This window comes from Pollicipes pollicipes, unplaced genomic scaffold (genome assembly GCF_011947565.3).
Source record: "Pollicipes pollicipes isolate AB1234 unplaced genomic scaffold, Ppol_2.1 Scaffold_7231;HRSCAF=8579_pilon_pilon_pilon, whole genome shotgun sequence".
Taxonomy (NCBI): domain Eukaryota; kingdom Metazoa; phylum Arthropoda; class Thecostraca; order Pollicipedomorpha; family Pollicipedidae; genus Pollicipes; species Pollicipes pollicipes.
The window spans coordinates 46,508,466-46,532,169 of record NW_023597034.1 but is presented as its reverse complement, the minus strand read 5'-3'; the positions used below and the strand labels follow the sequence as shown (position 1 = coordinate 46,532,169).

General features: G+C 57.5%; 2 protein-coding genes across 2 annotated transcripts in view; one reads left to right on the top strand and one right to left on the bottom strand.

Moving 5' to 3' along the window:
• The window catches only part of LOC119110191 (CD109 antigen), a 37,336-nt gene extending 17,635 nt beyond the window's left edge, over positions 1-19,701 (top strand). Inside the window, exons 6-29 of the mRNA XM_037233928.1 lie at positions 361-497; positions 776-934; positions 1,268-1,439; positions 2,143-2,328; positions 3,264-3,499; positions 4,051-4,171; positions 4,394-4,515; positions 5,102-5,252; positions 5,567-5,621; positions 7,092-7,347; positions 11,090-11,207; positions 11,598-11,799; positions 12,296-12,462; positions 13,138-13,276; positions 13,584-13,842; positions 14,638-14,764; positions 15,498-15,759; positions 16,230-16,432; positions 16,731-16,880; positions 17,234-17,412; positions 17,804-17,969; positions 18,241-18,343; positions 18,823-18,951; positions 19,661-19,701. Coding sequence (XP_037089823.1) covers positions 361-497; positions 776-934; positions 1,268-1,439; positions 2,143-2,328; positions 3,264-3,499; positions 4,051-4,171; positions 4,394-4,515; positions 5,102-5,252; positions 5,567-5,621; positions 7,092-7,347; positions 11,090-11,207; positions 11,598-11,799; positions 12,296-12,462; positions 13,138-13,276; positions 13,584-13,842; positions 14,638-14,764; positions 15,498-15,759; positions 16,230-16,432; positions 16,731-16,880; positions 17,234-17,412; positions 17,804-17,969; positions 18,241-18,343; positions 18,823-18,951; positions 19,661-19,701 — 3,840 coding nt within the window. The remainder of the gene's footprint in view (positions 1-360; positions 498-775; positions 935-1,267; positions 1,440-2,142; positions 2,329-3,263; positions 3,500-4,050; positions 4,172-4,393; positions 4,516-5,101; positions 5,253-5,566; positions 5,622-7,091; positions 7,348-11,089; positions 11,208-11,597; positions 11,800-12,295; positions 12,463-13,137; positions 13,277-13,583; positions 13,843-14,637; positions 14,765-15,497; positions 15,760-16,229; positions 16,433-16,730; positions 16,881-17,233; positions 17,413-17,803; positions 17,970-18,240; positions 18,344-18,822; positions 18,952-19,660) is intronic.
• A 243-nt stretch (positions 19,702-19,944) lies between these two features.
• Positions 19,945-23,382, bottom strand: MsrA (methionine sulfoxide reductase A). The gene is given in 5 exon segments (XM_037232802.1): positions 19,945-20,682; positions 21,670-21,777; positions 22,091-22,227; positions 22,600-22,714; positions 23,212-23,382. Coding segments are annotated over 5 exon segments (636 nt in total). The 5' UTR covers positions 23,370-23,382; the 3' UTR covers positions 19,945-20,564.
• Positions 23,383-23,704: the final 322 nt, after the last annotated feature.

Here is a 23,704-nt window from a genome sequence, read left to right as displayed (position 1 = left end):
TTTGTCGCGGTATCTAACGGCGAGATGTGCCGGTAACCGCACGCGACGCACGTGTACGAGCGGTAACACTGGGACGCGAGGGTAGCTGTGAGGGTACTCATGCGAGGGTACATAGATGATAACTCTATTCACTCCCACCTCTCTTACATCTCTCCACCTTCCTTTCTCTTTCTCCCGCCGCTTTTTTAATCCCTACGCCTTTCTACGGCCCTCCCATCTCTATGCTAAGCAGCCACCATTTCCAAGTCCCGGTGATCATATGCTCCGGGCTGTTGGACACAGGGAAACCGACACAACCGGTGTTTGACGCATACGTCTGAGCTGAGCTGAGCTGAGCTTTGACCCCCGGCGCCACCGCAGATCGACGTGCTGGGACAGACGACGAGCAAGCTGTTCGAGGTGGCGGAGTACGTGCTGCCGCGCTTCGAGGTGACGGTGGAGCTGCCTCCGTACGCCACATTCGCCGACACCACAGTCACTGCCACCGTACACGCCAAGTAAGCCGCCGGCGTTCAGCTCACACGCTCACGCGCGGCGCTGGTGCTGCTGTCACAATACTCAAGCGTCTTGATTGTTTTGGTAATAAATGTAGCGATGGTATTCGGAAGTCATGGTTCCAACGTGCGCCTGCCGTGGAGAACGGCACGGCATTCACCGGTCCCAGCGTCTGCATCTCACAGGCTCAGATTAATGCCACGTTTCCAGCCGGCAGCCTTGTTACACCTGGTCCCAGCATCCGACACGAGCTGACGCACTGTGACGCTGCCTTTTCCAGGTACACTTACGGGAAGCCGGTCAGAGGGGAGGTCATGGTGCGGGCGCACCCGGAGATCAAGTCCTCCTACATCCAGCCCATCTTCCAGGACCCGGTCCGCAAGTCATCCAGCATCGACGGCAAGGCTGATGTCTCCTTTGACCTCAAGGACGAGCTGGGGTCAGTCACCGAGCGGACTGGCACCGCGCGCGAAGACATATTAACCTACATCCCTCATTGGTTAACTTTCACTGCACCGTTTCTTGTTATTCCGTCCTGCTGGCTGTGATGCTCTTCGGTCGCACTGAATGCACGAGCCCAATTTGCAATAGTTTGTAATTTGTGCTGTTAATGACACATTTTTATTCAAATCAGCTCCCAATGTTTCGAATATTGTGAGGTTCCGTGAATTAACGCTCTTTACAAAGCCGACACAGCGCAGCTCTGAGCGAGCCACCGCTGGGTGTCCGCGCGCGCGCCGACTCTGAACCGGGCGCGCTGGCCGGCCGGCAGACTGACGGAGGACTACGAGCGCGAGCTGGTGTTCGACGTGATCGTGACGGAGGAGCTGACGGGCCGCGCACAGAACGCGTCCGCCTCCACCACCCTGCATCGGCACAAGTACACGCTGCAGCTGGTCAAGACGGCAGAGAACTTCAAGCCCGGCCTGAAGTACACCGCCTTCGTGAGTGACCCGAGACCATAGCCGCGCGCGCCGTTCCCGGTGTGCGGCAAAAGCAGCGCGCGAAATCGCCGTTGGGACGGTGGTGACGACACGTTAAAGGGAGTGTTCGATATCTGTATAGGAGTTTCAGTATATATCAGTATATAGTATTCAGTATATATCAGTATCAGTATCAGTATATATATATTCAGTATTTCAGACGCCTATAATTAACACACAAAGATACATTCGTTTTCATAACTTCATTAAAGCTTTATGCTTGAAAATGCTATGTGTACAATCTATTATCTGCCAACCTAAGCAAAGCGGAATCGCGTATAACCAGGGATTTTCAACACTAACGGCCAACGACCAGGCCGTCGATCGCCGCTGTCGTTTGGTGATTAGTTGGATGTGACAACATGCTCAGTGCGACGCAACGGGCCCGAATCTTTTCGTTCCAACAATTTGATACCTCCAGCAAATTTTGACGGTCACAAAAGAGTAAAGGCACGTCCAGCTCAACGCGTTTTATTTAATTTTACTTATTTTTTTAATTCTATTCATTCGAATTCTGATAAGATCTGGCCTAAATATTCCATTCAAAGGCTTAATTTGCGCACATCGTCGCTGGGCACATGCTTTGTCACGCGCTGTGTTACCGTACACATTGCAACTTGCCTTTCCTCCCAACAGCTAACCGTCACGTGGTCCTGACCCGCAGCTCAAAGTGGCAACCCAGGACGACGTGCCGGTGCGGGGCGGCCGCGACAAGGTCAAGGTCAAGTACGGCTACTCGTACAACCACGAGGACTACACGGCCACCGAGTACGACGTGCCACCGAACGGGCTGATCGAGCTGACGTTCTACCCGCCCGCCGACAACGTCACCCACGCCCTGGGTATTGAGGTCAGCTTCTCTTCAAACAGGCAAACGGGTTTGGAGGCTTCGTAAACCGACCGGCTGCCTAGCACTCCAGCGAGCGAAGCTATTCTGGGATGTCGGCCGGAAATGTGAGGACTACAGAGCTTTGCTCATCGGCAAGATTTGTTTCACTTGTCATCCCTTACCTACCGGGCCATGGTCATACCCAACCGGTCGCCATGTCTTAGCAGCTCTATCCATCCGTTATCCACCCGTTTGCATTTTCCATCCATTAGTTCTAAATAACTATAACTAAAGGAGTCGCAGGTAATAGCGGGGTTAAACATTTATTGAATCATTCACCCAACATTTTTAAAGCGTTTTGCCCCTACTCATGCCCGAAATTCTTCCAAAATCGGTATCCACCCAACCCGTTGCACATCGCATAGGGATATCAAGCTCTGAACTTCTTCCATATTGATATTACGGACAAAGTATTTTGGATTGATAATGTAACATTACGCTCCAATGCATGGTCCCTTTTTAGGCCAAAATTATTCGACAAAGACCTAATATCGTACCAAATCTGAATTACACCAAACTAGGACAACGTGGGCGAAATACATCGTTTCTTGCCAGGCCTATCAAAACAGTCGGTCAAAATTGCATTACAGATACGTTTCCTTTTACCCTCACGCATCTGTCCGTCATTTGATAAATTAGGACCTTCCCTAACCATGCTGGCGTGGAAAGGACAAGTAAGAAATAAAATGTAATGATAATGCTAAGATGAACAATATATGCTATTGAACTAATTCATAAATGCTAAGTAAGAATGTCATATTCTTGTGATGCCTCACCCCATTAGCGCGGCATGCCGCTGGCCAGTGTTGCGCTGTAGATTCCATCAGCGCGCTCAGTCACGAGCGGTCCCTGTCTGACCCACGCTGACCTCTGCCCTCCGCTGACCGTGCCCGCAGGCGGAGTACAAGGGCGTAAACCAGTGGTTCTCGACTGTGAACCGCGCACTGTCGCCGTCCAACACGTACATCCAGGCGGTACTGGACACCGAGGAGCCGCGCGTCGGCCAGCAGGTGGTCGTGCACATCAACTCGACGGTGCCCGTGTACCAGTACGTGTACGAAGTGCTGGGCCTGGGCCAGCTCCAGTTCGCTGAGACACTCAACGCCGGGGGCGCCATGACGCATCAGTTCAGGTGAGTGGCGGCTCGGGCTCGGGCTCGGGCTCGGGCTCGGGCTCGGGCTCGGGCTCGGGCTCGGGCTCGGGCTCGGGCTTGGGCTCGGCTTGGGCTCGGGTTCGGGCTCAGGCTTAGGTCCGGGCTCTAGCTCGGGCGGGTGTGCAGGATGAATCATAGCGAGGAATAGTTTTTGCCTTACAGTTTGAATACCTCCCGTGCGGGCTGTGGAATAGAGCAAGAGTGTTATCATGACTGCACAAGATGAGCGCTGGTATACAGCGCTCAACAATGGTAGAGACGGATAGAACATGGGGGTAGAAGAGGCATGCCCGCACGTTTGAATGTTAGCTGGGTTCAAAATGTTCGCAATGTAAGTCGCATTACTCCTGTACATGCGCGTCACGTTGGATGGCCTCAAGCTAAGTTAGACTGGCTGGTATTCTTAGAAATTATCCGCACGCGATTCATCGCCGTTTTAGGTCGTCAAAAGCCAGCGTTGCGTCATCGCGCACAACCAGATTCCGTGTCTTGTCCATGGCACAGCCTCATTTCCCCTGTTGTGGCGGCAGGTTCACGGTGCGAAAGGACATGGTACCCCGCACCAGGGTTGTTGTCTACCACATCCTGCCGGATGGCGAGGTGGTCGCCGACGCCCTCGACTTCGACGTGATGGGAACCTTCCAGAACACGGTTAGCTGCTCTCGAATTCGCTGCCGGATACTTGTCGTTGCTACATTCGCATCATGTTACATTTTTACTGGGATGGAATCACTTGTTCGACATCTGCTTTTGACGTCAGGATAAACAAATGGGCTACAAGCGATATCAAAACAAATCAAGCAATGTCAAAACTGTCCCAAATGGCCATACTTACAGGAGTGGGTTTGATATGCACTCCACTCTTTCGGTCAGGTGGAAATCGAGCTGGGTTCTTCCAAAGTTGAGCCCGGCCGGGATGTGGATATCAAGATCAAAACTCGCCCCGACTCCTACGTGTGTGTTCTGGGCGTCGACCAGGCCGTGACGGTCCTCAAGTGAGTATTGTACGGTTCTCGTGACGGTTCTCAAGTGAGTATCTAGCGACAGCGGTATTTTGACCAAAGCCTTCAGGAGTCGAACACGGGAGCGTTTCACATCCATCTTCACATCGAGGCGCTTGTGATATATTTTTTTTGCTTAAATAGCGCCATTCTCCATCAATCATAGCTGTCGCCAGCCTAAGTACTAGCGAGAGGAGCACTTAACGCCAACGTCTGGATGACAGTGATCAGACTGGCGTGCTCGGTGCTCGCCCACCGACTGTCAGACGTGCTGACGTGCTGACGCGCTGATCTTCTGACGTGCTGACATGCTGATCTGCTGACGTGCTGACATGCTGATCCGCTGACGTGCTGATCTGCCGACGCGCCGATCTGCTGACGCGCTGATCTGCTGACGTGCTGGTCTGCTGACATGCTGATCCGCTGATTCTGACGCATTGATCCGCTGGCGCGCTGATCTGTGACGTGATAATATGCTGACGTGCTGATCAACCGACGTGCTGATCTGCTGACGTGCTGACCTGCCGACGGCCTAACGCTTCGTCGCTCACACCGACCGGTTGACCTTCCCGCCGCGCAGGTCAGGCAACGACATCAGCCAAGCGGACGTGTACGCCGAAATGGAGAGCTACGACTCAGGCCGGCGGCCGGACGGCCTGCCTTTCCTGGAACGCCAGAAGCGGTCGCTATTCTTCTGGCCCGGCACCTCCACGGCCACCCAGGTGTTCGAGGTACGGACGATCGCGCTGGCGCGCTCGATCGGCGACCAGCACCTGTGCCAAATGTGGGACTGGGAGGGACCTAGGTAGGACCCAGGACCTAGGTAGGGCTTCACACCCGCGGTCGGAAACCGCGGATGTGACGAACTTTTCGCACTGGGTGTATTGCGCGATTCTGACCTACCCTGCTACGATCAACAGCATGCGCTGCTTTTTAATTTGGCACAAACTCTTGATGATCGGGCGGAAATATTAACACATTCTGGCCGTTTTCAATACCAGATGTTTCTTGGATACTGTTTTTGAGGCGTTATTCGTTTGTGCAGGACTCGGGTGTGGTAATGCTGACGAACGCCTACGTACATGACAGCCTTCATCTGAGTAAGTACGAATTTAATGGATCAAAGCATCCACGTGCAATGCACTGTCATCGCGTCTTACGATCATGTCTTATAACGGAAGGTGTTCTGATGATTTTTCATGATGATGACATTGACATACCTTGGTGACAATTGCTTGCTAGTTCTTGGTGCAATGCGGCTTTTTAATGCATAGATCATAGGTCAAGGTCAGCCACAGAGTCTGCTTTGTCGCAGTTCTGCTGTTGTGTGCTCCCAAGTTTGGCCCATCGCTGCTCCTGTGTGCGTGGGGGACGTGTATGTGCGTACATGTGTATGCATGTATGTATGTGTGTGTGGGTGCGTGCGTGCGTGCGTGCGTGCGTGCTTGCTTGCTTGCGTGCGTGCGTGCGTGGGTGTGTGCGTGCGTGCGTGCGTGCGTGGGGGGGGGGGTGGCCGGCGTGCTGACCGAGCTGACCTGACCTGACCTGACGCGGCCTCGGGCTCACAGTGTTGTATCGAACGTTAAACGACGACGACATGGTGGCCCTGGCCGCCGAGAGGAGTGCGGTGCATTTGGCGGGCGCGCCGGCCGGCGGCGAACCCGCCGTCCGCTCCAACTTTGTCGAGACCTGGCTGTGGACTAACGTGACGGCCGGGTACGTGTCGGGTCGCGGCGCGCACCCCCGCACCCGCCGGCGACGCTCCACGACGCATGCCTCAGGCCGATCGGCATCGGGGTCTGACTGGGCGGACACACACCTCGAGAGCATGTCGCCCAGTGGGGCGTCCTCCTGTCTCCTCACCACTGTCGGACTTTGTTTTGTGCCTTCCGTTCTCTTTCTGACACGACCCCCTAGGGAACGGCCCTTTGCTTGCGCAGCTGCCGTCTGTCCGTCCCCTGGTTGCGGGCTTTCCACGTAACCGCCTAACGCGCACCCGGTATGCCGCCGCTTACAGCCTGACACGGGTCTGACAGACAGCCGGGCTCAGCGTCGCTCATTGCTGACAGTACCGAAACGCCGAAGCCACTAACCGGCGGCGCCTCTGCTGCAGCCTACTACAGGTCTGGCGGTCTGGACGAGCCGGCCGCCGCGGGCGGTCCGCCCAGATACCTGGCGGCTTACCGCGGCCCGTCCGCCGACCGCAGCGCCTCTGGTGTCCGGCTCCGAACTAACTTTCCGGAGACGTGGCTCTGGACGGACACTCAAGCCGGGTATAACACGCTCTCGCGCCTCCTAACACGCTATCCTTGCCCGGCGGTAGCCGCCGTTCGACGGCCACCGCCGCTGGGACACGGCTCCTTCGGTTCGTGCCGCTGACGGGCGAGTCAGGGCTCGGACTCGAGCCCGACGTGACTCACAGACGGGACACGAACGGGTGGACTCTGGACGCTTCTTGTCGTTGGTCTGTCTCCGTAGTGGCACGTGAGCCGACTGTCCACGACGGGCGGGAGATCGCCCGGTCGTAACTCGGCCTCTTTCTCTCTCTCTTCCCACACCGCGCTCCGTAGACGACGGCGAGGACGAGGAGCAGGTCGGTAAGCGCCCCAACTCGCGCCCAATCCGCCCCCTGGTGTACCGCAACGATAGCACCGCGCTGAGGCCCGACCGGGGACCGTCCATCGAGTACAAGCCCAAGGCGCGACCGCCGCTGGCCGGGCCCTTCGCGTTTTTCACAATCCCGCCACCCTTCTACCACCACCGAAGGGTCAACGTACTGCGCGACCCGCCCAACACGTGGATCTTCAAGGACATTCCGACGGCGGGGTAAGGGCCGCCGACGGTCGCCGCGCATGCGCAGAGCATAACCCGTCCAGGTGTGGCTGCTAACGAGGGCCGTATGGCATGGCGTAGAGGCCGCAGGGACTGCCGCCGCGCCGTCCAGCGACTGCGACGGCAAACAGACGGCTCCAACTCATGAACCGGCGGCTCCGACCCGCAAACCAGCGGCCCCTGCTCGCGAACCGGCGGCCTCTGCTCGCAAACCAGCGGCCGCTGCTCGCGAACCGGCGGCTGCAACTCACGAACCGACCTATCCGAACTCACGGACCGGCCGCATGTCGTGATTAACCGCCGGACGTGCCCCCTCCCCTCTCTCTCTCTCTCCCCCTCTCTTCGCCTTCGCCGGCCGGCCGAGTGCTCATTGTGCGGCTTTGCTTGCAGGCTACCAGCCTGTGCCTCTTATCACCACCCCCGGCAAAACCCTTATCCGGCCCCCGCTGAGGGAGCCGCGGCCAGCGCCGCGGCCGCCGCAGGATTTCGCCTTCCGCCCTCAGGGGTACTCCCCGCGAACGTGGATATTCAACGCCACCAGACTCGGGTAAACCGCGCTCCGGGAGCGGCCCGGGGTCACGCGGCCTAGAGTGCGGCTAGGGCGGCGTATGGGCATGCGTGGCGAGACATATACAGCACGGGCTCACGGTCTTAACTTGGACCCTCTTCTACTGACCCTTAACTAAGTTTAGAATCCGAAGGTTCTAACCGACTGGGTTCAAATTTCGCTACTTTACCACGCGAACTCGCCATGGCCGTGGTTTTCTGCGGTGGGCTTGCCCCACCCGTGCCATTTTAAAGGGGCAGAAATAACACGCTGCTCTACAAAGGCATCACGCGGCAGTAGTTAAAATATCTACTAGAAATACTAAAACAAATAAGCACACAACCGAGGCCCAGCCCCCTATTAACATGGTTCATCACACAGCTTACTGTTTCCTTTTAGTTGGTGCCACGCAAACAACGTTCACCGGTGAGCTTCATTCATCCGGATTTGCTTCTCAGATCATCTGGGAGCAGCAGTCAAGACCAGCCTGTTGTGTAAAACGGCCAGTCTGGAAGATGACATGCTTTACAATGCAATACTCGGGGAACAATTGTCTGGACGTATCAGTTACAGCTTTTTAGCAGCACCACCGCTGTTTCGAAATAAATTGGTAGGGCTGGTATTGTTTGGATCCAGATTTAGAAAAACGTACAGCCCACATTCGTACCTGTAGTAGCCAAACGGCTCTACGTTAATATTAGGAAATTGTTTTTGGCGCGTCGGCAAACTTTTTAGAAAGTCTCTGTGTGATACAGTATGACACACTCTGTATCAATCACATCCCATGACCTAACTGTGTGATTCTTTGAGGTCGTGAGGTCTCCGTCATCTCGCCACCAAGCCCTGAACTTTTGCCCTGGACAACACTTTTGGTAGTTGTCCTAGCGATAAAGATATCGCGTATGCGGTACGATGCTGACCTTCCGTTAGCCCAGTCGATACTGTGTGTGGATGTTGACAAAATATTGGAAAGACAATACCAGAAATCCTAAACAATGTTACTGCTTGCGTTTCTTTATTGAAAAAGGGCAATTTTTTAATTTGTTTTTTGTTTTTTTATTACAAAGTTACAAATTTTTGTAATTCAATTTTGTTATTTTCGGGATATGCAGCTTGGCTCGCCATAAATGTCGTTCAAGTAATCTGTTGGGAATGAATAACTCATCGCTGGCACGGCTGCCACATTGCTGGCGCGGCTGCACACGTGTTTGCAGTTCATACGTCACTGACGGCACTTCTTCATTCCGCCAGTTTGAAGGATCGATGACTTCCGAATGGCAGAAAGCCACAATTTCAGTAGCTTAACCACAGGGCTGTCAAAAGTTGCCGACAGAAGTACCTGTGAATTGTTTCCTGATAAATGAGGCGCTTTGTGCGCTGTACCAATCGGTCGAATACGCACACAGGGTGGCCTGAGAGTGGCGGTGCAGTGCAATCCACTGCCCAGGTATACGTGCATGACGGCGTAGATAAGGTATTCTGGTATTCTTATCTGATCCGAGATAAATTTTGGCCAAAACCGTCGGATCCGTTTGGCTTGCACGAGCGCGCGCGCGCCGCCGTACACACCGATCTGCACCTCTGCCGATGCGGTTACCCGTTCTCTTCCCAGTCAAACTATGCTGATTTCGTCTCGGTTCGACCCTTCGTTGGCGAGAAAATGGGTTCTATAGAAATGTGGGCAGGAGTGTGAGCACAACCCCATGGATGGAATGGGCAAGATGGATTCGTTTAAGGGAAGGCTTCCAGCTTATGCCCCAGAAAACACACTTCTTTGAATTTTGACGACGTCAAATTGGTCTACCGTAAGGGAATCGTATTGACACAGTACAGTCGTGTCATGACATGCGCAGTGCTAAAATTTCCTGGCAAAAAATTGTCCGTTAAGCTGGTATTGCTAAAAAATGTGGTGGCGTCTAATTCTTCACTGAATAACATCAGTTTCGCAAGGACTATGATCGCAGAAGAAACCATGCAAAACGCTCGATTAAATCAGTAAGCCGATCCATGAAAAGCAGGTCTCAGCAGGCAGGCCGCGCATTAAGTGGTGAGCAGCGTTACCCTATGTGTGAAACAACGTGGTAAAGTGGCGAAACAAAGCACGTGTAGGGCGTAACGACCTTTGTGATTGGAATGTTTATACCTAATGCATCGTGGACGCGGAGTTCTCAGCCCTGGGCGTATGGCCTGCTGTGGAACATTCCTGGATGTGAATACGTTTGGCTATGGCTAATGTGACGGGGAAGGAATGCACAGAGCATTGCAGTCAGAGGCGCGGCGAGTCTCATAACCACACCTGCGACACATTGCAACAAAAACCTGTCGATGTTCCGCCGTGCCAGCTGGGTCCGTGGTCTGGTGGACAGATGTGTAACCGCCGGTCAGCCGTCGGCGGCACCACAGTCGTGAGGTCGACACCGCTGCTCAGAGCGGCCGTGACATGCGGCAGGCGGCAGCGGCCTCGGTCGACCCCGAGCTCGGACGCCCGGCTCCGACCATGCTGACCGGCCGCGAAGAGGGGGGCTGGGGTACCAGCGGCCGGCCGGGCTTGCGCCGCCCAAGAGCCGTCCACGGGCTTCCGAAGATGGCGGTGAAAGGACGTTCGCCATGCGCAAGCGCAAGACTTCGGAATCCCTCGCGACACACGGCGCTGGTGCCGTCCCACGCATGCGTGTTCGGTTCTCCATGGCTGCATGTCGCCTGTCATTTGCCTTCGCGCTCAGTTATGTGTCTGCTTGCGACAATCTGTTCACCAATTCTCTGCCACGCCTTCGTCCGCGTGCTTGCTTCGGCCTTACCGGGATGCATGGGTGCCGTGGTACATAACCATTGTTCTGCTGTACCGTAACTGTGTGCGTGCTTCCGTCGTAAATTAACTGGTCTACGGCTCAGCTTGTTTTGGCATGATGAACGTAGACTTAGTTAACTACAGGGACGTTTAAAGTACTCAAAGAGCTGAACTTGTGAGGCTCTCTGTCCATGAACAGTTTGGTTTATTAATTGAAGCAAAGCAGCTGCATTCAATACCTGACGTCGTCTCAGCTTGAGCCCATCGAACATTTGGTGGAGCTTTCGTGCATGCGTGCCACCAATGCCGCCTGGAAGCAGAGAGCGGCCCGCGCTGTGTTTGTGCATGTGTCATGGACGAGGAGCGCCCATGCTGGGACTGACGGCGGCCACCTGACCCAGCACTCTGGGCGAGGCGCGACTGAGGGAGCGCGCTCCCGACACCATCACCTCCTGGATGATCTCCGCCTTCTCCGTGGACAACCTGTACGGGTTCGGCGTCAGCGAGAAACCGGCCAAGGTCAGCGGACTCCGCCGCCCGGCGGGCCCCTCGGGCGCCGGTATGGCGCGCTTCGGAGCGCCGATGTCACGCAGCTCATGCAACTCAAACTCGCCCTATGCGCTGGCAGACGCGTACTCCATCGCGGTCACAACAATCAGCGCGTGCTAATCTGGACTTCTTGCTTTCGGGAGCAGATGACGGTCCGTGGAATCGCCGCAGCGCGTGCTGATGCCAGACTGCGGTACCTGCGGAAGGCGCCTGTGGTGTACGCTCGACATGTTCAGTGTGCGACCCTCCCAGCGCTGGCGTTTGGAAGCGTCATGATCGGGCATGTGGACAGCTCCAAAGCCACGTTCGACGTTCCCCGCGTGATGGCATGCGTTACGAACACAGCACCTGTGTGCGCAGCTGCAAGTGTTCCGGCCGTTCTTCGTGTCGCTGAACCTGCCGTACTCTGTGAAGCGGGGCGAGGTGGTCGGCATCCAGTGCGTCGTCTTCAACTACCACGACAGGAACATGGTGGCAGATGTCACGTTGGAGCACCAGGGTGACCTCCAGTTCACGAGCTTCTCTGACGAGGACGTCAACGAGGTGGAGTCGGAAAAGAAGGGTGAGTCTTCACCAAAGGCTGATACCTTGGGCTCAAAGAGGAGCCAATTCTCAGGCTCTGCCTGCTATTTGACTCGCTACGAGTGTTCAAGTGTTATGGAAGCCATACACATCAATGGGTATTGTGACGGATGTATATATGTTTAAATGTGTGCATATATAATATATATATATATATATATATATATATATATGTGTGTGTGTGTGTGTGTGTGTGTGTGTGTGTGTGTGTGTGTGTGTGTGTGTGTGTGTGTGTGTGTGTGTGTGTGTGTGTGTGTGTGTGCGTGCGTGCGTGCGTGCGTGCGTGCGTGCGTGGGTGCGTGCGTGCGTGCGTGCGCGTGTGCGTGTGTGTATGGCGTATGCATGTATATGTCGCACGCTCTGCTACTAAATGCTTTTAAGCAATGCATCGACTTATCGGTTTTTCATACACAGTCATGAACTTAGCTGCCACCATCCCACCAATTCATCACTTCAACCTCGTTCCCCACTTCCAGCCGGACCTCCAGAGCTCTTCAAGAAAAAGCAGGTCGTCGTGCCGAAGGGTGAAGGTGCCAGCGTGACGTTCATGGTCATCCCCCAAGCCCTGGGCCATCTCGACATCAAGGTCTCGGCCCGGACCAGCATCGCAGGGGACGCGGTACAGCGGAAACTCCTGGTTAAGGTCAGGGAAGCCGTGCTGCCGGCGTCCGCCGAGGCCACATTTGAACGCTGCAGACATGCACGCCAGTCCCGTGGAGCGTTTGTCAGGACCGCTATTTGGCACACGATGACCGTTAGTTATGTCCCACATCCATGTAATGGAACCTAGAGGACTTCACCGGTTAGTTGAACCCACGCGCATCCCCGTGACATAGGTAACGGGCTGGATTGGGCACCGATTTAGGAAAAATTACGATAAGTGTTCCAGTTTTTGGTACGACGTTCACGAGTTTTGAACAGATGCTTAAAAAAATAACACACAACGTTACTGCGTGTGCTTCTTTTAGTCGCACTTAGCTTTATTACACTACTTTCGAAGTCAGTACAAAACAGCACATTTAGTTGTACACGCTACTGAAACTCTCGTATAACTTAGGAGGCGTATGCGTCACGTGCAGTGCTCCCGGCCCCAGTGCTAAAGACAAACACACGAGTGGATGGCGGGTGGCTACACATGAGTAGGACTGGACAGCGGCCCGTTATGGGCAGTGCCCCGTGCGTAGTAGGTGGATTGGGCACAGCAAGTCTGACCACTGAAGGCCTCTGGCGTGAGCGTCTGTGTCCCTGCGTCGCGTCTCACTGGTGTGCTAAGGCAGCTTGCGAGATCGACTAACGAAGAGGGACTTTCTGGCTGCAGCCGGAGGGCGTGCCTCAGGTCATCAACACGGCCATGCTGGTGGACCTCCGGGACACCAACAAGTTCAACAGCTCCGTGGCCATTAAGATGCCACGCAGCTTTGTCAACGGCTCCAACTCGGTCGAGGTCTCCGTGGTCGGTAAGAGCCTAGGGCCCCGCACATGAGCAGTGTTACCTGTGCTTGTGCGACGCGCATCACGCATGCGCTGATGCACGGAAAGAGTGGCTTTAAAGTGCCCTGCGGTGCCCCGATACGCATTGCTGAACTGGGCCTCGCACCAGCATCTGCGATTTCCAATTCCCATTGACAGAAACGTCGGCACGACGGCGAACATGGTACGGCAGCCACTCTTCTGACCCTGACCTTGTTGCCACGTAATCAGATATGACGCCGTCCTGACCACTGGCCTATGTGATGACCTCCTGACCCTGAGCGTTGCCTGCAGGCGACATATTGGGCGGCAGCGTGGGAAACCTGGAGCGGCTGATCCAGCTACCGTACGGCTGCGGCGAGCAGAACATGCTGCGCTTCGTGCCCAACATCGTGGCGCTCGACTACGTGACCGGGTCGGGTCAGGTGACAGCCGGCCTACAGGCACGCGCCGTCGCCAACATGCGCACCGGCTACCAGCGCGAGCTGAGCTACCTGCGCTCCGACGGCAGCTTCTCGGCGTTCGGAGACCGCGACGAGAGCGGCAGCACCTGGTGAGTTTGCCTCCCGGCCGACGGAGCACCGCTCCAGCACTGAGTGAGTTTACCTTCCGGCTGACGGAGCACCGCTCCAGCACTGAGTGGCTGACGGAGCACCGCTCCAGCACTGAGTGAGTTTGCCTCCCGGCTGACGGAGCACCGCTCCAACACTGCGTGAGTTTGCCTCCCGGCTGACGGAGCACCGCTCCAACACTGCGTGAGTTTACCTCCCGGCTGACGGAGCACCGTTCCAACACTGAGTGAGTTTACCTTCCGGCTGACGGAGGACCGCCCCATCAGTTGGCGCGGCTGTCCCTCATGTCCTCGAGAATGAAGGCAGCGCTCCGTGTACTTGCCTCTGAGCTCCTCGCGACGTAACCACAAAGAGCTCGCGTCCTTCGGTTGTGTGATACGAGACTGTAATCGCCGGTAATATAGAACTAAGATCACTGGTGATGTGGGGCCGTGATCGCCGGTGATATGGGACCAAGATCGCTGACGATATGGAACCAAGATCGCCAATGATATGGGACCAAAATCGCTGGTGATTTGGGGCCGTGATCGCCGGTGATATGGGACAAAGATCGCTGTTGACAAGGAACAGAGATCGCTGATAACATGGGACCGAGATCGTTTATAGTCCGCTTACCAAATGTTCCTCTGGATGACCGTCAGCATCTGGAAGTGTCGACCATAGTATGCGACCAACGCGTGTCGATCCGGCCTGCGCCTACGCAGGGCTGACAGCCAGACGCTGCTTTACTGACCTGCCGCCGCGCGACAGCTGTCACCTTTCACCTCCGTCCCCAGGCTGACGGCGTTCGTGGTGCGCTCATTTGCCCAGGCGCGCGAGTATATCGACATCGACAGCAACGTAATGAAGCTGGCACTCAAGTTCCTTGCCGACAACCAGGCCTCTAACGGCTCCTTCCCCGAGGTAAGTCCCTGGTCCCGGTGCGACCCCGCAGGAGATGACTGAACCATGGACATGCGGGCCCCACGCAGACGTGTCTGCTGTCTCTGCAACGGTGTGAGGTCACCTGTTGCGTCACATATTGACCGGCTGCCTCAACAAGCTGTCTGAGTTGACAGCCACTCAAAACACTTTCCTCGGGTGAGCAGTTACCACACGGTTTCTGAGAGACACCTGGGTATTGCATGCTGCTCGACTCTGATGGCCATGCTAACTCATGATACGCTAATCTAGCCACTCGGCCCTTGTTGACCCTGGGTGGGTTGAACGTGTGCGTTTGTCCGCGTAGCGCCTGCTGAAGTCAGCCTGTGACCCAGGCTGACTTCGGTGAACCAGGTGTGTGGTAAACCCCGTGACCCTGGTTGACTTGGGATGGGACGGACAAGTGGCCTTTGTCCGCGTGATCGCTTCTGTGGTGACTCGCGCCGCCGCTTGACATCGGTAAGCTGGGAGAGACTTCGCTGACCCGGCTAACCTCACGACGCTATCCCGGCACGCGGTTAACACGGCGACATCAGCGGGCCCGCGTGCCGAGGGTGTGACCAGCCCCGCGATCACTGCGGACCTGCAGTTAGCCGGGTGCTTGTCTGATCTGCATCCCGCCCGAACCCGATGAACCTGACACGTGACGGGCCCGAAGCCTCGGTCGAGCTCGTCGGCCGGGGACGCGCCTGACCTGTGCCTCGGTCGCCCTCAGGTGGGCCGGGTCAGCCACCAGCCGATGCAGGGCGGCGCAGCTCGCGGGGTACCGCTTACCGCCTTCACCCTGCTGGCGTTCCTCGAGGCCGAGGAGGGCGCTCAGTTCGCGCAGAACACCAACAGCGCCATCGACTACCTGGTGCGCAACATCCCGACGGATCCGTACGAGCTGGCGGTGGTGGCGTACGCGCTGGCCAAGGCTGACCACCCGGGCGCGCGCGGCGCGCTGGCCCGCCTCGACGCGCTCGCGCGGGAGGAGGGTACGTACGTGGGCCAGCGGCCAATGCTCGCACGAGAGGAGGACAAGTGCATGGGCAAGCGGCCACTGGAGAGCAGGGAGACACGGCTGAAGCCGGACTACACTGCTAACATGTGGAGCGAACATGCGGGATAATTTTCCGCGGATTGTAAATGGGCTCATTCTTTTGCAGCCGGTTTAATCGATAGTGATTAAGAATGCCATGCTAGTCAACTGAGTGCCTGTGGTGACCTTTGGGTTTTACAACGCAATCAACTTAAGAATAAGAGCGTCGCTTGTCCTTCACCTTGGCAGGAAGAGAGGCACACCGTGAAGTCGAGCCTCCATGCCTCTACGTAAGGGTACGATTTTGCAGGGAGGCAAGTAAACCTGTCATTATGCGTACCCGCGAGGAGAACCTATGCAAACTCCGTTTCCGTGTTCCCCTTGTCGCCAAGACGAGACGGTCACCGCCTCTCGGGTGTCCGCCAGACGACCTGCGCTGGTGGGAGAAGCCACTGGAGTCGGAGAAGAACACGTCCTACTGGTACGGCAAGCCCCGCCCACTCGACATCGAGATGACGTCATATGCGCTGCTGACGTACATCGAGCGCGGCCGGCGAGCTGAGGCGCTGCCCGTGCTCCGCTGGCTCATGCTGCGGCGCAACGCCATGGGCGGCTTCCAGAGCACGCAGGTGAGTGTCGGCGCCGGCCAGCCGGGCGCGCAGACCGACTCAGCGTCCGCGCGTCGCCCTTTCGGGTCACCCACTTCTGTATCCACAGTGAAGACGTAGACGATGCGGTCACGATCTGGGCGCGGCGCTGACTCCCGCGATCACCGAGGCCTTCAGTCACCCGACACATGGAGTGGCGGGAGTGACCTGAAGTCGGCCCTCGGGGCACGCGCGCACGGCCGGATCGGGTCACGTTCAGACCCCGCGTTCTCTGTCGCTGATTCCTCCCGGTGCTAACGTGGCCCCCTGTCGTCGTAAGGACACGGCGGTGGGCATGGCGGCGCTGGCGGCGGCGGCGAACGTCCTTCAGTCGGAGGACACGGACGTCTCCGTCCGCTTCATCTTCGGCCCGCGCGGCAAGAACATGCGCGTGACGCGGGCCAACGCCCTGGTCACGCAGAAGTACGAGGTGGGTTCAGGTTGGCGGAGGCACGACACAGACACGAGCGGCTCAGGAGCGAGGAGGGGCGCGCGAGTCCGCGCGTGGCTGGCGGGTTACAGAGAACGCAGATTGAAGTGGTCATGTGGAGTATGAGCATGGAGTTAACATGGAACTCCATGCTCATGCAACTCCCGGCTAAAGCAACTCCCTGAGTAAATCAGGCTGTGATGCGCATGCGCATGGTGAAGTACCAAGCGTTCACGTACTGCGTCCACCGGTGTTGACTTCCTTCACGATTGGAGACCTTCGTGAGCGTGTTTCAGCGCCAGCCAAACGGCCAGGACTATTGGGTGACGTAATGTGTCCCGAACTGACCACAGTTACCTGAGCCGAACGTGGAAGACATCGAGATCAGCGCGACGGGCTCCGGCCTGGCCGTCGTCCAGGTCACGCACCGCTACAACGTCGAGGTCACGGGCCCCGACCCCAGCTTCTTCCTGGACCCCAAGCTGGACGCGCTCAGCAACTCGCGGCACATCAAAGTCAGCGCCTGCACGGGGTGAGTCGGCGTGGTGGCGCTAGAGTTATCAGCGCGGTTGCGGAGAACGGGACTGAGCGATGCGGGCATCGAGAGACCTCTTCACTGGAGCTTGCGTAAAAATAATCAGCCGGAGCATCGTCATCTGCTGAATGAAAATCATGCATCGATTGAGCCAGTCCTTTGAGACGAGTATCCGCAGACGGACGCCTCCAGGGGGTCAGAGGGGTCACGAACGCCTCAAGAGGGTCAGAGGTCAAGCCGTGAACTGCTCGCGAGCGCCACGCGCCGGGCCGGACGTCGACACACGGCTGGTGTCGCGCTGTGCCATCCATGAGTCTGTGGGGTCACCAGCACTGCCTGCCCCGTTTGCACCATGAGGCGACTCTGACCGGCCGGCGCCTTCCGGCAGCTGGGAGGGCGACGGGGAGTCCAGCAACATGGCCATCATGGAGATCGAGCTGCCGTCCGGCTTCACCGTCGACGAACAGTCGATCCCTGGCCTGTACAAGTACCGCAGCGTGAAGCGCGTGGAGACGGTGGAGGGCGACACCAAGGTTATCATCTACTTTGACGAGGTGCGGTCCGGACAGCGCGGAGGTGACAGATAGTTCAGCTTTGTCTTTCAAATATAGAGGTCGGTCATGAGCAGGGCTGGTTGCGTTCACCAGAAGACGAAACACTTCGTCACCCAATTTACAGCAAGACGTTCTGTAATGGCTGTTGCTCATTAGCGCTTATAGCTCCGAGATTCACAGTCATCAATGTGAGCAAAAGCCGCGACACGCTAACTGGCTTTGAGACTGGCGGCTGCGACCGCCCGTCTCACCCGACTCGGTCTCGCTTCAGATATCGAAGTTCGAGACCTGCCCGACTGTGCTCGGCTACTACACGGCGAAGGTGGCCCGGCAGAGGCGCTCGGCCGTGCAGGTGTACGACTACTACGACCCGAGTACGTATCGCTGCGACGCCACCGTGCCATGGCCGGGGTGTGTTCGTGCACCGACACTGTACAGGGAGCTGAAGCGGCGGCCACATTACGCCTCGTCAGCTATCGTCAATGTCAATATGGCATGCATTTGTTCCGACGCCGTCGGTCCATGCCGTCATTAGTCGCCCTGGGGATTCAAATCCCATGGGCTGGTCAATTGGCCCGTTACCTTGCAACACTAAACGTCGTTTTACGAACGCCAGAGTAAATAGGTTGAAGGTGTCACGCCCCCTCTGTCAACACATGCCTGCTGGGATTGAGGTGTGCCAAACTAAGCGCGGTACAGACTCGGTTAAGGTTCATACCCTTCAAATACCGACTAGCGGGACATCTGCTCAACCCGTGTTAGCTCCCATCCGGCGACCCCGGACGGTTGCCCCCCCTCCCCTCCACCTCCCCCGAGCGGCACTCACCACTGACCAGCGGCCTCCGCCCGGCAGCGAGGATGGCGCGCCAGTTCTACCTGCCGATCCAGGCGACCCTCTGCGACATCTGCGAGGGCGACGAGTGCGACGCGGAGCGCTGCAAGGAGGCCGACTCGCTGCCCGGCGTGGGCCCGGAGCCGGACGGCGCGGCGGCGCTGCTGCCGGCGCCGCTGCGGGCCGCGCTGCTCACCGCCGGCCTCGTGCTCGCCGTCCGGTAGGCGGCGCCACCGGCGCGACACCGCGCGGCCGACGGCGGCGGAAGCCTCCGCGTGACGCGCGGCGCGCGGACTCGTTGTGACTCGTTGTGACTCGTTGTGTGCGTTCGCGTGTTTGTTGGCGAGCCGTGGGCCAGGCTGAGTTCACGTGCACATGCGGCGAGGTCTCCGTTTTCACACGCACGTGCTGTGCGTCGGCCACGTGACGTTGCGGCGAGCTGTGACGCGTCCCCACGTCCCTGCCATCCCTTCGCGTGCGCATGTCAACCGGACCTCTTTACATGCGCGCGCTGTGAGCTCGCACGCGCCGACACGCATACGCGCCCGAGTTTGGCGAGTGAGGATGCGCCACGTGGCGCGGGCCAGCGCGGGTGGCGGGTGCACGCACACGCACACACCGCCGTCGCGCGGCACACGGCGGCGCACGCGGCGGCGGCGACGCCGCGACAGCTTCACCGGGGCCAGCCTGCCGGCCGGCGCCGGAGACGAGCTTTGAAGTTAACCCGGCTGCGGGGCTGGCGGGGGCCAGCGCCAGGCGCGTCGCTACTGATGCCTCTAATCTACGGCCGCACGCGCGATGACCCCCCTGACCCGCGGGCGGGGCTGGGCTCCGGCCGCCGACTCTTCCCGACTAACAGACGCAGCCGACGGCAGGAAGTGCGTTGAGAAGAGACTGTGAGTGGTGAATGCACGTCGGCGGTGTGGCCACTGCGCTGGCAATCAGGAGTTCGCGAACTAATGAGTGTGGAAAGTTGCTAAGGACGCGCTTTCCGAGGGGCGTCACCACACCAAATGTCATGCGTTATTGTAGACTTCGCATTGGAGGCTGCGGGCTGCGTAACGCGTGTTGCAGCATTGTTGACGTCTGGCAGTGGCCGGCCGCCCGCCAAATCAGCCGCAATCCACGGTGGTGACACGCCGACAGTGTCGGTGGGTTGTATTAGTCTGTATTTATAACATATGTGACGAAAATATACGTGTAAAACACCTTGATTTCCCATTTCGTGCAATAGCATCAGCCTACGCGTCACATTGGCGACGTAATCACGAGCGATTTATCGCGTGATCCAGGCTCCTGCGAGTTGGCGCCAGTGCCTCCGGCGCGGCGGGAGCGGCTTGCGGGTCGGTGCGGACCGGCGCGGGCGGCGTCGGCCGGCGGGCGCGCGCGGCTCTCCTCTGACTGCCGCGTCCCGAGGTCGGGTTCACGCGGCGGCCGTCACACGCCGCGCGCGCCGCTGGCCGCCGGCACGCCCGGGCCGGCCCTCCCGACCGGCCGACCTCAGCCCGCGCGCCGGGATCGCCGCCGACCTAGCGGAGCAAATGGAGGCTCGGTGGGGCACAGTTATCGTGCGAAAATACCAGCTTCTAGTAGCCTCTACAAAGTTCGGAGGGTGGGTGGGTGGGTGGGGCAGTCGTGCCACCGGCTCCGGTGACTGGCCCGGGACCTGGGAACATGTCACCTGCTCCCGTGACTGCCCCAGGACCTGGGAACCTGTCACCAACTCCGGTGACTGCCCCAGGGCTGGTGGCCAGGCGCTGGCACTAGTGGCGCCGTCCCGTGCGGATCACGTTCCTGACGTACTCGGCCATCTGGTTGTTGAGGCCCAGCTTCTCCCACTCGCCGTCAAACTGCTCCAGACTGCCGTACCCGCCGACGTAACTGAAACCGCATAAACGGTACGGTGTCACGACTGGCGTCGAGAAAACCACTCACTTCTCCATTTCAAATTGAGCAGACTGACAAAGTTGGGCAAATACTGACCTCAAACTGTACAGGCAGGCTCAGCATGTAGGAGTAGTATGCAGTAGTAGTAGCAGTAGAATGTAGTATGTATGATGAAGTAGATGTAGCATGTATGATGTAGTAGATGTAGTATGCCGAATTTCGCATAAATAATATCATTTTACTTGGAGAATTGTGTGTTGTTAACCCTCTGCTACCGGGTAGTGTACAAAGCCCGCGTGCTTCTACGAGCAGAATGATACGTGACAATGGCAGTGACAAACCCATCCCCGCTTCGGAAGGGATGACACTCACAACCGGTTTCCAACATTGCGATTTGAATAACGAGATGGCCAAGATTCCAGAAGGTTCTGTCCCACCCGATGCCAAGGACATATCGCCACCTGCAACGTCACGATTCGGTCGTCTGCGCAAACCATGCCATGAGTACTGCATCGCATTCTGGCCCGCAGCATTGCCATCGGCGTTTCATTCAGTCCATGTCCGAGCTCAAACTTTGTCCTTTGCAGAAATATTGCGACGTAGTGCAAAACAGATGACAACGCATGAAGCTAACGATGTCGCAGGTCTGGGTGGAATGGTAAAAAAGCCAGCTTTGTCGCCAGAAGTATGCTTAGGAAGGGATCAATACGGAATTTGGGACATTTTGCTGAGGAACATACACTGACTCGAATTGTGCTTTCCCGCCGCATACATGCAATAGGTTTTGTCAAAGACTTCGCACCTTAAAGATAAAAACATTTTTTTCAGAAGCATGGTTGTTCCGATCCTCCTCACTGCGTTCAGCTGAGACCTGACTGCACCGCACGTCTCCGTGCCGTGCCGTGCCGTGTCGTGTCATGTCATGCCGTGCCGTGCGTCGTATCGTATCGTGTCATGCCGTGCCGTGCGGCCGGCGCTCACCCGTTGAGTCTGGCGGCGGCGTGCGAGCGGACCAGCTCCTCGCCCGGCTCCACGTCCAGCGAGTTGAGCAGCGCGCCGTGCTTCTGCAGCAGGTACTTCTGGTGGTAGCTGCGCGACAGAGGGCGGCCGTTGGTAGCGGCGCCCGGCCGGTGCGGGCCGGTGCGGCCCGACGCCCGGCCCGGCTCACAGTGGCTGACGGCCGTCGCAACACACACACTGAGCCGCATCGGCCTGGCCTAAATTCGACGGTTGCTGGTTCCCAACCTGGATCGCAGGTGCCACGTGAAGGAGACCTATTCAATGTCAGCTCACGTGGCTAAGTTACATCTACCGTATTCGATCAAATGTTCGCTACTTTCGCCAGACACAAGTTGCAATCGACCCGCCCCTAGGCACGCTGCGCAGCGCAGGTCACACTCACTCTTCGGCGCCGTAGAACTCCTTGGCGGGCATAATTTTGGTGGTGATATTCTTCCTGTGCCGCACGCTCTCGTCTTTCATCGTCCTCTCCGCCAGCGTCTTCTGCTCATCGTCATGGTAGAATATTGCCGACATGTACTGGGAACGGTCAACGTGGCAACGTGGCAGCGGCTGCACGTGACGTCACGGACGGCCTGGTGACGACACCTGGAGCTTGATCCTGTTCATATGTGTGTCCATAATCGAAATGTCCATGTCCATGATCCATAATGCATATCAAAATGTCCATAATAGAAAATAAACATCAAATCCAATCCGATCAAGTCCTCACATCACACGGCCGAGAGAGAGTGGCGCGGCAGCTCAGCCAACGCCCGCGACCCTGCAGCAGGCACGCCGCGGCCGGAATCGTCGCGGTGACACACATAGCACCCACGCATGACGACAACAGCAAGGCCGGCGCCGAAGTCGGCTCCACCTCGGCACCGAGCGGATGCCGAAGAAGCTCACCTGTCTGGAGCAGTTGGAGGTGGGGTCGTGGTTACGCCAGAACACCTGCAGCAGGCGCTCATAACTCGTCTGCTCCGGATCATACTCGATGTCCACTGTTTCTGTGTGGTCTCCCCTGCGAAACGGCCGCCTCCATCAGATTGAAATGGAAGCTAGAATGCATCGCGGCGTGAATGCCAGAATGCCGATCACAGGGCGGGGTCCGCGTTTGTCAACAACTGGAAAGTCGGTTGTGATGCTCAATAAATCGCAGGGTATCAAGATCAAAATCGCTGCGCGCGTGCCTATGCGCCAGCTGAACTATCACCCGGACACTGCCGGACCGGACCCGTTGAAGCAATCCAAACCATTCCAGCACTCTGGCTGAGATTACAAGACGAGGGACATTTCTTATTCCTTGGTTATGCGATGCCGGACCGGAGTTACCTAGTGTGAGGCAGAACATCTCAACGAAAACATACGCACTTGTGCACATTTTGACGACGCGTAACCAATTCCAGTTCCATTAGCATGCTAGTAGCGCTCGAGCAACGAACGCGGCCCGACGCTGGCCTCGTCAGGAGACAAGCGCTCAGAATCGAGCGACGCCTGCCATCTGTTGGCATTACTCACAGGCTGTAGTAACTCGGATTGACACGAGTGCCGCCCGCGTACCCGACTCGGGTGCGGACCACCCCGGGGGCGCAGCCGAACTGCGCCTCCGGGAACCAGAATCAGGACATGCCGAACGTGGCGCGGCGCGTGGCCACCTGCGGCTCGTAAAGCGGCATGGCGAGACTGCCGAGATTCTGCAGCACGCCAGGAGAGGGCACATTCAGCTGAGGGGCCGGGAGGAGGGGAGACTGCATCACAGAGATTCCAACGGCCCTGATAGGCACTACTGATGGTACAGATTGACATCATTTGGGCTGCGGGAGTTGGGGTTCGCGAAGATCGGTCCGTCTAAGCCGGGTGTAGGGGCCAAAGTTCGCACGCTGGGTCACGTCGAATCGGCATGCTGGCGGGGGGGGGGGGGGGGGGGGGATCATAGCGGAACTCAGTCTGTGCGTTATGTTAACTCCCAAACAAAGGAGCGAAAAGCCCTGGAAACGGACACGTTAACCAC